This window comes from Nannospalax galili, unplaced genomic scaffold (genome assembly GCF_000622305.1).
Source record: "Nannospalax galili isolate Female #2095 unplaced genomic scaffold, S.galili_v1.0 scaffold321, whole genome shotgun sequence".
Classification (NCBI taxonomy): domain Eukaryota; kingdom Metazoa; phylum Chordata; class Mammalia; order Rodentia; family Spalacidae; genus Nannospalax; species Nannospalax galili.
The window spans coordinates 2,737,069-2,751,893 of NW_008345972.1; the positions used below are offsets into that span (position 1 = coordinate 2,737,069).

The 14,825-nt window shown below is 48.4% G+C and overlaps 1 protein-coding gene across 3 annotated transcripts in view; it reads left to right on the forward strand.

Moving 5' to 3' along the window:
* Positions 1–805: 805 nt before the first annotated feature.
* Positions 806–14,825, forward strand: part of Ppm1f (protein phosphatase, Mg2+/Mn2+ dependent 1F) — a 31,714-nt gene continuing 17,694 nt past the window's right edge. The window contains exons 1-2 of one of the 3 annotated variants that reach the window (XM_008842201.3): positions 806–941; positions 9,073–9,348. In XM_008842201.3, the coding sequence (XP_008840423.1) occupies positions 9,146–9,348 (203 nt within the window). In that variant the 5' untranslated portion in view covers positions 806–941; positions 9,073–9,145. Of the gene's footprint in view, positions 942–1,846; positions 1,973–9,072; positions 9,349–14,825 lie in introns of those variants that run through there. The other 2 variants (XM_029567862.1, XM_029567863.1) reach the window with 2 other exon arrangements.

The following is a 14,825-nucleotide window of genomic DNA, read 5'->3' on the forward strand; positions in this document are numbered from 1 at the left end:
TCTCTGAGTAATGTGTGTTGGTACAATAAGCGTGGTGTTTGCTCTCTGAAAAAAGTGTTTGGGGCTGGGAGAGGGGCCAAATGTGGGAGGGAGACTGGGGCTTAGCACTCAGATCACTTGGCTCTGCCTCCACAGCCAAGGTGTGGCATTGCAGGGGCATAGCCCTGGTATGGCAAATGCTGAGATTCCTTTCACAAGAAAGCCAGAAGCTGAGTTGTGATGGAATGCAAACAAGGCCTTGGCTGTGTTGACAGCAGCCTGGGGACACAAGGAGTGTCATCCTCAAATGAAATTGGTGTTGCCTCACCAGGTTATAAATGGCCTCCACTTCTTGCTCTGACATCCCACCTGAGATAGTTTCTTATCAGTCATCTGTTGGCTTCCCTGAAACCCTCCAGTCAGTGAAGCTTCCCAGAGACTTTAGTTCCCTGGAAGGACATAGGCCATCTTTAGGATCTAGGTTAGTGAGCAGGACCACAATCTAAGGGATTGTTTGACACACACACTAACTCACAAAATCTAAATTAAGACTACACTATGCACACATTGTATGCATACACTGGTATGAAAATGAATATGTTACACATTGAAAGTTTTTTTCTACTTAAAGGGTTTTTCCTTGACCCTCTAATTTTCTGGAAACTAACACAGGAGCCAGAGGAATATGTCTCTTGCTCCTGACCGATGGGCAGTCTGACGGGGGGCGGCCCTCTCTGCTCTGCCGCTTAATTTCTGCTTAAAGGACTGCCTTTCGCCTGTCAAGGAATGGAGCACAGGTGTCCCCCTAGAACGACACCCTCGAGGTACCTGCAGGGGGCAGCAGAGGGACCCCCCCCCCCCGAAGCCCGACTGCGCTTGCGCAGAGCCCGCGGCGGCCCAAGACGGGAAGTGGGCGTGGCCGGCCCGAGCAGCTCGTGCGGAGCGCTGCGGCCGGCTGGAAGGTGAGTCCTGCGGGGTGCTAGGAGTGAAGAGCGAGGCCGAGGGTGGGAGGCTTGGGCTAGGGTGGCGGTCGGGTGGGGGGTCCGAGGTGCACGAGGGTGCAGTGTGGCAGAGGGCGGGAGAGAGGGGTGAGGGGGCTCGAAGGCCGAAATGGGGCTGGATGGACGGAGCCTAGGGGCAGGGGTGTGGCGGGGAGCTGGAGGGCCGGGCCGCGACCGCCGCCCGGTACAAGCAGAGCCGAGGCGTGTGGAGCCAGGGCGCGGAAACCGGGGATCCGTTGGGGTGTGACAGAGCCGGAGTCAGGCTGGGGCCTAGAGCTGTGAAGCAGAAAGAGGTGCCGAGGGGTGACACTATTCTATTTTCAGTGACCCCGCCGCCCCCAGAAACATGTGGGCCCTGCCTTCAGCCCCACTAGTGCAGACAGCCTCTGGGACCACATTGCCTGAATGCCTGGCCCCATGGCACCCCTAGTGTATTTAAAGCCAGTGTTTTCAGTTAACGCCCCGCTTGGAAGCTTGCACTTGCAGCTGTTTAGCTTGTGTTAGGGCCGCAGATGTGGAAGCCTGGGACTCCTCCACCGCAGCTGTGTGATCTCAGGCCAGCCCCTAACCTCTTTGTGCAGTACGGGAAAACGGTACCTGACTAGGGATCTCTGCATAAAGCCTAACGCCTAGTGGGGCCCAGTGGATGGTGGTGGACCCTTCCATCTAAGCTTCTTCGAGGCCCTCTGAATAACAGATGCCCTCACAATATGCCCTGGAGAAGTTCTCTGGGCCAAATTGTGTTCCCACGTGAAGAACAGCTTATGTGAGGTCATCTCTGGCCTTTGTGCCTACTGTTGTCAAATTTCACTTTTCCTCCCACAACCAACTGAGGTGGAAATGGCCAAGTCAGGGGGCATCAGAAGACCCCGATTGAGTCCTGCCTTGCCATGTCCCACGTGTGATCTCAGAGGAGCACTTCCCTCCTAGCAACTGTTTCTTCATCTACACTGTGTTCTGATGGTATGCACTTGTCAGTACAGTTATGACAGGTAAACAAAACAAATACATCTTTGAAAGCCCTAAACTCCCACATGGGCTCATTTGTAGAATTCTTTGCAGTGTCACCTGAAGCCTACTTTGTCTGTAAGGCTACTTCTGCTACCCAATGTACTAAAGGAGAGCTTTCTTTAGGTTTTTGTTTGAAAGTGCCAGGCTCCAGGCTCCTCATTTCACCCTCGGTGGCTACTCAGTCTTGCCGAACACAACGGGCCAGGGATCCTGACCACAAGGATGTTAGGATCCATTGAAAAAATACCAAGGCCCTAAAAAGAAACTTTGTTGCACAACATTATGATTGTATGTAATGCCACAGAACTGTACAATATAGCTTGGGTAGAGGGCATAATTAGTATTCACAAGACCCTAGGTTGAATCTCCACCAGAAGAAAAGAAATGATTCTTTTTTTTTTTTTTGGTCTATTTGAGACAAGGTCTCCCTGTAACCCCAACTGGCCTGGAACTCGCTATTGAGACCAGGCTGGCCTCCAACTCAGATCTGCCTGCCTGCCTCTGCATCAGGAGTGCTGGGATTAAAGGCACCACCACACTTAGCTTTCCTCTCATTTTTTAAGTCAGTGTCCTATTTAGCCCAGGCTGGTCTCCGATTCACTATGTAACTAAGAATGACCTTGAACTTGTGATCCTCCTGCCTCCATTTCCCAGGTGCTGGGGATCAAACCCAGGGTCTCATGCCTTCAAGGCAAATAGTCTACTAACTGAGCCCCTCTCCCTTTTTATTTGTTTTTGAGACAAATAGCCCAGGCTGGTCCTAAACTGGTGGCAATTCTCCTTTCCCAAGTGCTGGGATTATAAGCATGAGCCACCATGTAATTTTGTGTGTATTTCACCACAGTATTTATAATAAGCATTTGCCAATATAAAATAAAATATTCTCAATATATGTAGTAAAAGAGCTGGTTCAGACCTAGCAGGATGCACACCAAATTATCCCCAGCTGTTACTTAGGACTAGCGAAATAAGTGTCCCCAGGGCTGGGGGTGTAACTCAGTTGGTAGACTGCTTGCCTAGCATTCATGAAGCCTTGAGTTCAATCCTTAGCACTGCACAAACTGGATGTGGTTGTTCTAATCCCAATACTGGGAAGGCGGAGGAAGATTACAAGTTTAAGGTCATCCTTGGCTACATAGCAAGAAAGTCAACCTGAGCTACTCTCAACCCTGTCTCCAAAAAAAAATGAAAAAGAGACCCGCTTGTAGGGGGAGAAAGTGAGTGCAGTGCCTTCGCAGCTACAGTGGTGCAGTTTCCTTCTGTAAGGATTGCTATTTATTTGTTTTTTATTATCCAAGCTCTGGAGTTAAATAAGACATGTACCACTTAACCAAAAAATGTCATTGTGTAAAAGTATTAGTTGGTATTACAATGCCAAACCTGTAAACTAGAGGAAAATTAATATTTCAGATTTATATATATATATAAAAGAAAGCTTTATGTCACGTCCCAGCAAGGGAGTCATGGAATTATTTGGAACAATGGGTTAGACTCCAAAGGTGGGGAGATACCAGCAGAGACTTGTAGGGGCAGCAAGATTTGAAGAGGCACATAGCACAGGAACCAAGAAATTTCAAGGGTCAGTTCCGGACAGGGAGATGGACTGTTCTGGGCAGTGGACACAGAAAAGAAAGGCACCATAAGAGAACTGAATGCCAGGGTTGGTGATGAGTGAGGAGTGGGCCAGGAATGGGCAGGAAGCAGAATAACTTTACAAGGACCGGTTCCCCAATGGGAGCCCCACCCAGAGATTTAGGACAAGGCCTTAGCTTTTATGCTACAGCCTGTACCTTAGAGATAGTCAAAGTAAGGCTTTTGGGTTAAAAGTTTGCATGCTCAGGGGTTGGGGATTTAGCTCAGTAGTAACGTGTTTGCCTAGCAAGCGCAAGGCCCTGGGTTTGGTCTTCAGCTCCGGAGCAGGGGAAAAAAATGTTTGCATGCTCAGAGCAGGGATGGTGTTCCAGGGCCCTTGTGGGTACAGCTGGTAGCACTATCAGCCCTAACCCTATGACTGCCAGCTCATAAGAAATACAGAGGGGCGCTAGTCCTGGAGCCAGGGAAAACCACCCAAGTTTCACATTTGGCCAGACCAGGGGTGGAAGTCAGGAGTTTGGTGTCCTTTCCATTCTGATCCCCTTGCTAGTGTGGGGACACCATGAAGTCAGCAGCTTTATACCAGGCCCAGCACTTCTGTTCCTGCCCCACCTCCATTTCTCCTCAGACTCCTTTGTCCAGCTGCTGCCTACCAACCAGCTTAGCACCTCCTCCAGTGATCCCAGAAGTACTGTGTCCCTTGCCAGTCCCTCCTGTCACTGTCTGTATTATGTCCTTCCTGCCACTGTCTGTATTGTGTCACGCTTCCCAGGCAGGGTTGTCTTGCTCGTATTAGAAAGACATGCATCAGATTCAGGAGTTTATTGGGAAGAAGGACAGGAAAGGATATTATTCTTTTCCTTTACCTCAGCTGGGCCCCAAAGAAGGAAAACTATGGCCTGGTCCTTTCCTTCAACTCAGGACCAATCTTCACAGTGCAGAAATGAGCCTAGAGTGGCCATAGCAGGTAAAGCTTCTCTGCGCACACAGCCTTTCTAGTGGAAGTATACAGTTGATGCAGGCCCTGAGAACAAGCCAGCAGATGCAGACAGCTTTGCATATGAGCATGGTGTGAAACCATGTGCCTTGCCACCCTGCTCCACTCAGCGTGCATGGTTCAGATGGCGTTGGGGCTTACGCTATCCTGAGCCTAGAGCAGAGGGCACAGGGTAGTGGAAGAAGGTGCATAGCCAGGCACATGAAGGGCTTGCTAGAATGGATGTGTAGTACTGCGGTACAGAGAAGATAGGTCCAGACTCCAAGGAGAACAGGTGGACTGTGGAGAGAGGGTCTGTGTAAAGGAAACAGCCCAGGGACAGACGTTAGAAAGAGGCATCAGACTTCCTAAACATGCAGACAGCAGCAGGTAGGGTAAAGATGAAGGATCTAAAGTTTTGCCAGTCGGGGCTCTCTGTACTCTGGTGTGAGCATGCCGTCCTTCACTTTGATCTTAGCTATAACTTTGTATGAGCCCATGTAGCACTGCTGGAGATTTCAGTGCCTCCAGATCTCATAGTATTGCATGGAACAAGCATAATCCAATTGCTGGCAGTTGCTTAGGAGCAGCTTTGCACTAGTCACTCTCCATCCTTGCATACTAAGGAGACCAGAGCAATTGGTAGATGGGACACAGCATGACCCTTGGCTTGGTCCCCTGCTCTAGGGCTCTGAGGTTGCTGGGAAGTTTTTACCATCTTCCTGTCCTCTTGCTCTGAAGCTCTGAATGTGCAGGCAGCCTACCTCTCTGCTGTCCATTTACCCCTCCTCCCCACCAGCTCATTATCTTTTTTACCTGCTTGCTCTTTGTAATACAGACTACATTTTATTTACTCATAAGTAAATGAAAATGTAAACAATTAATTTTAGCTCTAAAACCGTAACATTCAATAAAAAGTACTCCTATTTTGATATTTTTTTGTTTGTTTTTTACAAAAGCACTGAAAAGGAGTAACCCCCTCACTTCCAGGAGTAGTCCCTGGGAGAGAAGCTAACCTGAGGAAAAGGAAGGGCAAAAGCAACCCCCAGCAGATCAGTGCAAAGGGAATGATGGCAGTGCTTGAGCTCATAAGCACTGTGGGAGGAAATGGAGGCATGGTAGAAGTGGCTCCAGGCACACAGGTGAAGGGCAAGAGGGTTCGACACAAAGCCACAGAGCTGCTTAGGTTCCTCCTTCGCCTCCTTTGCCTTTTTTCTGCTTCTACTGCATGGTCTCCAAGTCCCTCTGCTTGTGGGTGGCAGCAGAAAGCCCATCATCTGAGTGCTTTCCCTTGACCAAGTTACTTTGCTTTTTCCTATTTAGCCTTCAAGCATACACTATAGGTCATGGCACCAACTCCCATCTCTGTGGCAGGCCATTTGGTTTTTTTATTCAAGGTCCCTGTAGCCCAGCCTAACTTTGAACTTCTCACCTTGCTATGTAGACCAGACTGGCCTCGAATTTGTGACAGATTCTTGCCCCTGCCTCCTGAATGCTGGGATTATAGATGTGTGCCACCACCAATCTATATATTCTTTGTATGTATCTTTCTTTAAAAACTAAAGAGGCAGGTGGATCTGTGTGAATTTGAGGCCAGCCTGGTCTCAGTAAGTTCCAGGCCAGCTGGGGCTATAGGGAGACCATGTCTCAAAAAGACCCCCCCCCCCAAAAGTTGTTATGGTTGGTTGGTTGGTTTAGCTTTTTTTTCTTTATTTTATCGCCTGTATCAGTTACTTTTATAATTGCTGTGACAAAATACTTAACAAAAGCAGCCTAAGGAAAGAAGGGCTTATTTTGGCTTGGATTTCAGGAAGTACAGTTCATCATGGTGAGAAAGTCATGGCAGCATAATCTTGAAAAAGGGTTTTGTTGTTATGGTTGGTTGGTTGGTTTAGCTTTTTTTTCTTTATTTTATCGCCTGTATCAGTTACTTTTATAATTGCTGTGACAAAATACTTAACAAAAGCAGCCTAAGGAAAGAAGGGCTTATTTTGGCTTGGATTTCAGGAAGTACAGTTCATCATGGTGAGAAAGTCATGGCAGCATAATCTTGAGGAGGCAGCTGGTCACATTGCACCCACAGTCAGGAAGCAGAGAAGAGGAATGCTAGTGCTCACTAGCTTTCTTCATTTATGCAGCCAGTAGAATGTTGCCCACAGTTAGAATGAGGCTTCTCATCTCCACTAACTTAATCTAGACAGTCCCTCACAAGTACACCCAGAGGCCGGTCTCTTCAGGAATTCCAGGTCCTGTCAAGTTGACAGTATTAACCGCCACACCACACCTTTCTTTTTGTTTATCTCAAATGCTGTTTAACCTGATGTTGAGATCCCACCCACATCCACTACTTTTCTTCTTTGGTTTGGTTTGGTTTTATGTTTGAGATAGCCTTATGTATCCCAGGTTGGCCTAGGACTCTCCAAGTAGCCCAGGATGACCTTAAACTTCTAACCCTTCTGCCTCTACCTGCAGAGATGAGATTACAGGTATGCACCACCACACTCAGTTTACATGGTGCTAAGGGTTGAATCCAAAGCCTTGTGCATGCTAGGCAAATAGTCCTACCAACTGAGCTCATCTTGCCTAATCTTTATTCTTCCAGAGGCTTTGTTATAAAGTTAGCAATCATAAATAAGAGCAGGCTTTGCTGAGGTGTGCGCTCTGAGCCGTTAGTTCTCCTTAGCTCTTATTCCCCCACCTTTCAGTTTCAGACCCCAGCCCTCAGCCTCCCTTTTGGCAAAGTTTGGAGGCACCATTTGTGGATATTCTAAGACTAGTGATTCTCAGAGTGTCCTGTCTTTCTACCTGGTCCATTTAGTAGTTAGAATCTGGAAGGCCTCAGTAGGAAGATGGATTATGAGACTGACCTCCACATTCTCCTACCTAGAACTTGGGGTGCTCAGAGTCTTACATCTTAAAGATCACCATTTGTTTCCTCTGGTGGTAAACACATCAAACTCTCCTGAAGAATGTTCCTAAGCCTGGGTATTAAATAGAGGCACCACAGCCTTGAGAAGGCTAGAGGGAGGAAATAGCAGCACCACACCTGTGGTGTACCTGCCAAGAAACGGGCAGCAGAGAGGGGCCCTGTGTGAGCAGACACTGGTAGGGAGGTGATGTACCCAGCTGTGTGGTGGGAGGTGGGGTTGGAGAGGCTGCCCTGGAACATCAAGGAGAGCAGATGAGGAAAGGGGGACCAAAGTATATCACAGGATATCATACAAGGAAGGTAGAAGGGATTGATGTGCAGTTCGGTGGCATTGGACTTGCCTGGTATGCATGAGGCCTTGGGCTCAATTCCCAGCACAGCAAAAGAAGAAAAAACAAGATGTAATGCAAAGACACTCATGTTATTTGGGTCTGGATGATTGTAAAGGAAAGGCAGGAATTCATGTGGGCCCTCTGATGTCTAAAGAGGTGACAGACTAGAGGACCAGCCTAAAAGACGGAGCATGAATATGAAGAGGCTAGCTGACCATGCCAGAGGTAGATTCAAGCCAGAAGAAAGCTCGAATCCCTCCCCAGGGAAGAAGCCAGAGCACAGCCATGGGCTTGCAAGGATTCTAGATGCTTATGCATCTCAAATGTGAGAGGATCAGCAAGGGTGGTGACAATCTCAGGCTCGGGCATTCCTTCAAGTCCTAGCCTCATCCTGAGACCATTTGCAGAGGACCACCTTCTCTAAGTCAGGTATTCACATCTGTGAGGAGCTCTGCAGTGCTTGGAGCAACACCCAGGGCCTGGCAGCTATGAAGTACTCAGTATCCTTATGTGGGAAGAGGTAGAAGCCTATGTCCCCAGCCTGGGCTTCAGAGGCCTGGACTATTCTAAGCACTTGACTCACTCTTCCTACTATCACTGAATAGATTTGACCATGTCCCAAAGCCAAACCGCCCTCCCCCGCCCCGCCCCAACTCTGCTTCTTCCCTGCCTTCTCCTCAGGCAGCCCCAGTGGCATCTGAGGAGTCATTCCTGCTCCATCTCCCAAATAGCCCTGTACTGACTGCCCTGCATGTTGGCTTTTCTTTTTCTCACCATCTCTGTAGCCTGGCACACATCTCTTCCTCCCAGCTGGTCTCCAGTTCTGAGCACATAAATATGCTGGCATCATTTCCTCATCCCTGAGCTTTCCTGTCTACTGTGATACTGTGATCCTGAAATCCAGTTGAATCTCTTTACCTGCCTTGGTTGCCCGGTCCCAGTATCCCTCTCCTGCTTGCCCATGCTCGTGCCAGCCACCCTCTGCTGGGAACATGCATTCCCTTCTTTACTTCTTTGAGATGTTCTCACAGCCTCTGCTTCAGACACCATCTCCCGAAGCTGTTCTCTGGACATGCATGTGTCTCCACTTAGACAACCACGTCAGGATGCTAATTGGAATTACCACTCCACTTACTAGTGCTCGCTGAACTATGAGGCCTGGGTCTTGAAGGAGACAAAGCAGGACAGCTGCACTCCATATCCCAGGGAGCCTGACACCCTATGATTGCTGACTCTGACATCTCTCCCCAGAGTGAAGACTGACTAGAGACCAGCTCACCCCAGCCTGGCTGCAAGCCCCTCCCCCGCCCGGGATGTACTGGGCATGGCCTCTGGAACCCTACAGAACAACAGCCAGATGTCCTGTGACAGAGAGATCCCAGGCTTCCTGGACACATTCCTTCAAGACTTCCCAGCCCCACTGAGCCTGCAGAGCTCTTTGCCATGGAAGGCCCCAGGGACAGTGCTGAGACAAGAAGAGGTGGAAGCTGAGTTGGCTGAGCTGGCATTGGGCTTCCTGAACAGCAGGTAGGCCTGGGCTCCCTCAACATGCAGGAATTAGAAGGGAAGCAAGGTGCAACATGTCTGTCCAGTTCTGACCTTGACCCTCCCTAAGCCCCATGACAAGTGGTATGGTCATCAAGGGATACTTTCCAGCAGAGGCCTGAAGGCTCAGAGTACTGAGCCCTAAATTCAACACCTTTTCCTCCTAAGTAAGCACCCAGCAACACTAGCCCGTTTCTTTGTCTTTCACAGTTTAACAGACAGAAGATTCGTCTTACATAGATCTTAGCAATCTCAGTATGTGGTTTTTATGGATATTTGGCTTTCTTTCCTTATTAAGTCAAGAACTTCCACTATCTCATTTAAAGGAAATACTTGACTGCTTCTCCTTGCTCTATCTGAAGAAGCATTGCTACTCTTGTGCTTTGTGGCTATTACTAAGTAAAATAAAGATTTTTTTTTGAAGACTACAGTACCACAACAGCTCATAAGTGACTCAAGGGCAGATGCACTAGCCAGAAGTGATTCTTGTTCCAGGAGAGATGAGTACATGCTACTCAGGGTGATGCGAAATGTAAGTTAGGAATAGTTTAGTCCTGCAAGTTTCCATTTGATATTTTCAAACAATTGTTAACTACAAGTGAAGTGACAAAAAGTAAAACGTAAGAGTGGCAGTGTTGCTGTGTCACTGTCCCATGGCTGCCACAGTTGGACAACTGAAAACCAGAGTTTGTCCTTTAACAGTTCTAAGGGCCAGAAATGAAAAGTCAAGACGAGGGCCTGGCTCTCACAAAGGCCAGGGGAAGATTGTTGTAGGCCTTTCTCTGGTGATGACTGCTGAGTGGTCCCAGGCTTTTAGACTCGCCTCCCTGATACTGTCTTTACTATCATGTGGCATTCTCCTTGTCTGCTCTCTGCTGTGTGTGTGTGTGTGTGTGAGTACTCATGCACACACAACAGCCTCAGGTGTCAGTTCTCAGGGACTTTTGTTTGAGATAGTCTCTCATTGGTCTCATTTCACCATGTAGGCCAGGCTAGCTCACCCTCAAGCTTCCAGGGACTGCCATGTCTCTGCCTCCCATCTTGATGTCATTGGGATTACAGGTGTGTGCCTAGATTTTTACATGGCTTCAGGGAATCTAAACTCAGGTCTTCATGCTTTATAAGCAAAGTATTTTACTAACTGAGCTATCTCCCCAGCCATTTTTTTTTTCCCTCCTTGCAAGGACACCCGTCATGTTGAATATTGGATTAGAGGCCACTCTACTACAAGTAACTTACTTAACCCTTAACAGTAAGTTACATCTTACTGTAACTACATTTATAAAAACTGTAATTCCAGGGGCTGGAGAGATGGCTCAGCGGTTAAGAACACTGGTTGTCCTTGCAGAAGACCTGGGTTCGAATCCCAACACCCACATGGCAGCTAACAACTATCCATAACTCCAGTTCCAGGGGATCCGACAGCCTCTTCTGACCTCCTCGGGCATTGCACGACACGGGTACACTTACATACATGCAGGCAATACACACATACACATAAAATAAAAATAATTTAAAAAAAAAAAACAACTGTAATTCCAGATCAAGTCACATTCTGGGCCATTGGAGTTAGAACTTCAAACATGTCTTTCAATTCAGGTGCACAATAAAAACCCACTCTAGGTGCTCAGAGGTAGGTTCTGTTTCTGTCTGTTTTGCAGGCAGAAGGCAGAGGCAATTTGGCTACAGAACTGGCCTCATGGACTAGTAAGGCAGGGCCATATGGTCCCCAAATCACCACAATCCAAGAGACAGCTGGTGCTGTTCCGTCTCACAGATGAAAGAAGTGCACAGAGAGGGAGCACAACCACTCTAGACTGTCAGAGAGAAGAGCAGCAGTGGTTCTGTAAGCAGCTACAAGATTAGTCTCTCAGGCTAACCTCAGGTTTCCTTCTCAGAAGAGCCATACTGGACCTTTGGGCCCTTCCCCTTCCTTTATTCATCCACTCTCCAAGTATTTGTCCCATGAAAGATGGTAAAGAATGGTCCCATTTCTGAACCCCTTTGCTCAGACAGGTGCATGTTCTTGGAGTTAAGCTGCTCTGTCAGTCAAAGGGATAGCTCATGGAAGTGGGAAGACTGGCAGGCACATGAACCTTGCCCTTCCCCAAGGGAGTAAGCCCATGGTCCTTAGTCTCAGCATCATTCATGAGTCTTCTGCAGATATCTGAGATCTGTGACAGTGGCCCCTACTTCCCCCAACAGCCTCCAATCTGAATCTACTACCACCTCTGTACCCCTGAGTAAATGCCTTTGCTTCCTTGGTGCCCATGAACTCCATCCTCCCTGCCATGGTTGTTAGGATCACAGTGTAGTAGACAACTCACAGGCAGCTAGCTCCAGAGCCATGTCCATCCTGAACCCCACAGCCCCATGGCTCAGGGGGCAATGCTCTGTGACCATGTTCCATGAATATGAGGCATGTGCAAACGGTATTGCTAACTGATTAGGGAAAAATATTTTAGATCCAGGTGGTAAAAAGTGACTCATGCTCCAAGGTGGGATAGAACTGACCATTTCATGCTCAGAAGCTTTGGGGGTGGGAAATGAGGGGAGGCCCCTAAATTCTGTCCTCTTAAGGGGAGACAGAGCAGCACAGCAGCACTTAGGAGCTAGGGAACTAAGGCAGTTCTGAGGGTAACAGAAAGAAGCTGCTGGATCTTCTGAGGAGATGACAAGGGGCCTTGCTACCTGCAAGCCTCAAGAGTATTCAGGAAGAAAGCCAGGCCTAGAAGGACTGGAGCAGGAGGGAGGAAGCTGCCTGGGAAAGGTACCTGCTGAGATAACAAGTAAATATGGCCTAAGCTAGGGACCAGACCCTACAGCCTAGGGGTTTGCAGGGCCTCTAAGCTGGGGTATAGGTGCAGGAGAGGAACAGACTGGCAGCAGGCCTTAGAAAGGTGAGCCTTTGGTTCCCAGCCATATGGGGTATGGAACAGACACTTGTCTTGAGGGAACCCAGATAGAAGGGGCTAGTGTTGTTTTTACAGTAATGAAGTGGGAGGAGGAAGGGTGTGGAAGTCATTGATAGCTGCCAGCAGTAGCAAATGGCCTACCTGTGGATGGGCTGAGGAGGATCCTTTAGGTGCAGTGGAGTGCAGAGCCTCAGGTCAGTGGAACTTCATGTGATTAAGGAAGAACTAGGAGTTACTTGATGTTCACACTAGTGATTAATGATGAGAAAGGGGTAAAAAACCTGGACTGGCAGCTGGACAGGGTGGCACCAAGCTCCCCAGGAACCTTCTTAGACTCTATGTGTGTCCACCCAAGCAGACCTTAAAATGTGTCCTCAAACTTTAGTAGAGTACTTTATTAGGTCTTCTGTTTTCCAGCTATCATAATGGATTTGTTTTGTTCTCTTCTAGCATTTTCTCTTACATGTGGACATGGGTAGGTGTCATCATTACTTGTGGATCTGAATTTCATATATAGGCTACATTTGCACATGTGTACACACATGGTCACTGGTACCTCACAGACCATCATTCTCTGCTTCCTGTCCCCACAGCCTAAGTCTTGTGGGTACAAAGGGCTTAGAATATATTGGTCTACAAGCTCTTTTTTTCAGATTTTAACTGGTATCTCCTCCAGGACCATAAGTCAGAGCTCTGGCCTCTGGGCTCTGCTCATCCCTTTCCTTTCTTCCCCACTTACTGTTAGTGGTTTTGTTGTCACATGTTTGGGTCCCTGAGCACTGCATAGCTTACCCTGTAATTATCTAGACGTGATTTTTATCTCCTGCCACATTACAGGCTCCTTCTAACCCTTGAGGTAGATGTTTCTTAGGTACCCAGCAGCATCCTCTAGCCAAGTTTAGGAGTTCCAGAATCAGGGCTGGTATTCATGGTACAGTGACAAAACTGAGGGCCTTCAGGACACATCCATGGGTGGGACCCTGGAATGAGGTGGAAGACTTGTCCAGGAAGGAGGTGCTCGTGGCTGAAGGCCAAGCATTGTCTTTGTCTCCATGGCCGGAAGCCACCTCCCTGCCCCAGCAGCAGCAGCAGCCAGTGGGCAGGAAACCGAGCATGACCTCACCAGGACCTTACCAGGACTAAAGAGAGCAAGCACCCTCTCCCTGCCCTGAAATGGGAAAACCCAGTGACTGGCAGGAAATGCCCAAAGGCAGAGGAACTCATTACTCAAAAATGCTCTCTTTATTATTTGGGAGTGGGATGTGTAGCAAGAGTGTGATAGGAGTCCAACCCAGAGCTCAGCATGTTGGGCAAATGCTCTGTCATCGAACTGTACCCCATCTTAGCTGTTTGCTTTTCAGAAGCAGTTCCAGAGGTCTCTCCCTGAGTCAGCCAAGCATGATGGTGCATGACTGTAATCCCAGTACTCTACCCTGAGAGGCAGAGGTAGGATTAGGAGTTCAGGATCAGCCTCGGCTACATAGCAAGCTTGAAGACAGCCTGGACGACATGACACCCTGTGTTTTAAAAAAAAAAATCAGTAAGCCGGGCGTGGCGGAGCACACCTTTAGTTCCAGCGCTTGGGAGGTAGAGGCAGACAGATCTCTCTGAGTTCAAGGCCAGCCTGGTCTACATAGCTCGTTCCAGGCCAGCTGGGGCTACAGGGAGAACCTGTCTCAAAAAGACCCCCCAAAAAAAATAATAAAAATAAAGATCAGTAAAAGGGCTAGGAAGATGGCTTGAGATTGTTTGCTGAAGCCGGGCATGGTGGCACATACCCTTAATCCTAACACTCAGGAGGCAGAGGCATGTGGATCTCTGTGAGTTCAAGGTCAGCCTAGTCTACATAGCAAGTTCCAAATCAGCTGGGACTAAAAAGTGCTTGCTGTGCAATCCTGAGGACCTGAGTTTGAATCCTCAGCACCCATATAAAAGTTGGGGGTGTCTGCATATGCCTGTAATCCTGGTGTTGCAGGATAAAGACAGGCAGATCCCAGAAGCTCACTAGCCACCCTATTCCAAATGATGAGCTTTTAGGTTCAGTGAGAGACTCTGTCTCAAAGGAATACAGTGGTGAGTGATAGAGCAGGACACACAGTGTCCTCCTCTAACCTCTGTAGGTATGTGTGGGTGTGGGTCTGTGTATACATGCATGCATACCCCACATACACACAAGCCAGGCATGTGTGTGCCAAATATCAGACTCATCACAGCCTCATAGGATGAAGGCCAGATGGATTAGAGAGATTCAGCAGAGCTGGGTCCTCCTGACAGTCTGCACTCCTGTCATAGGCAGTCTGATAGATAAAGTAGGGGATGGATGAATCTGGTTGATCGGGAGAAAGCACCAGGACACAGATAAAACTCCAGCGGAATAGAGTTTATTAGCAAAGGAACACATGGGACAGATTCCCTTCCGGGCATGGAAAATGTCTGCCCCAGGTCATGAGCTGTGATCTTTTATAGGGGGAGGCTTCTGGGAGTGGTACAGAAGGCGGGAAGATGTATGTATTTTTTTTAAGTTGGGGGGTGGGGAGCGGGAGA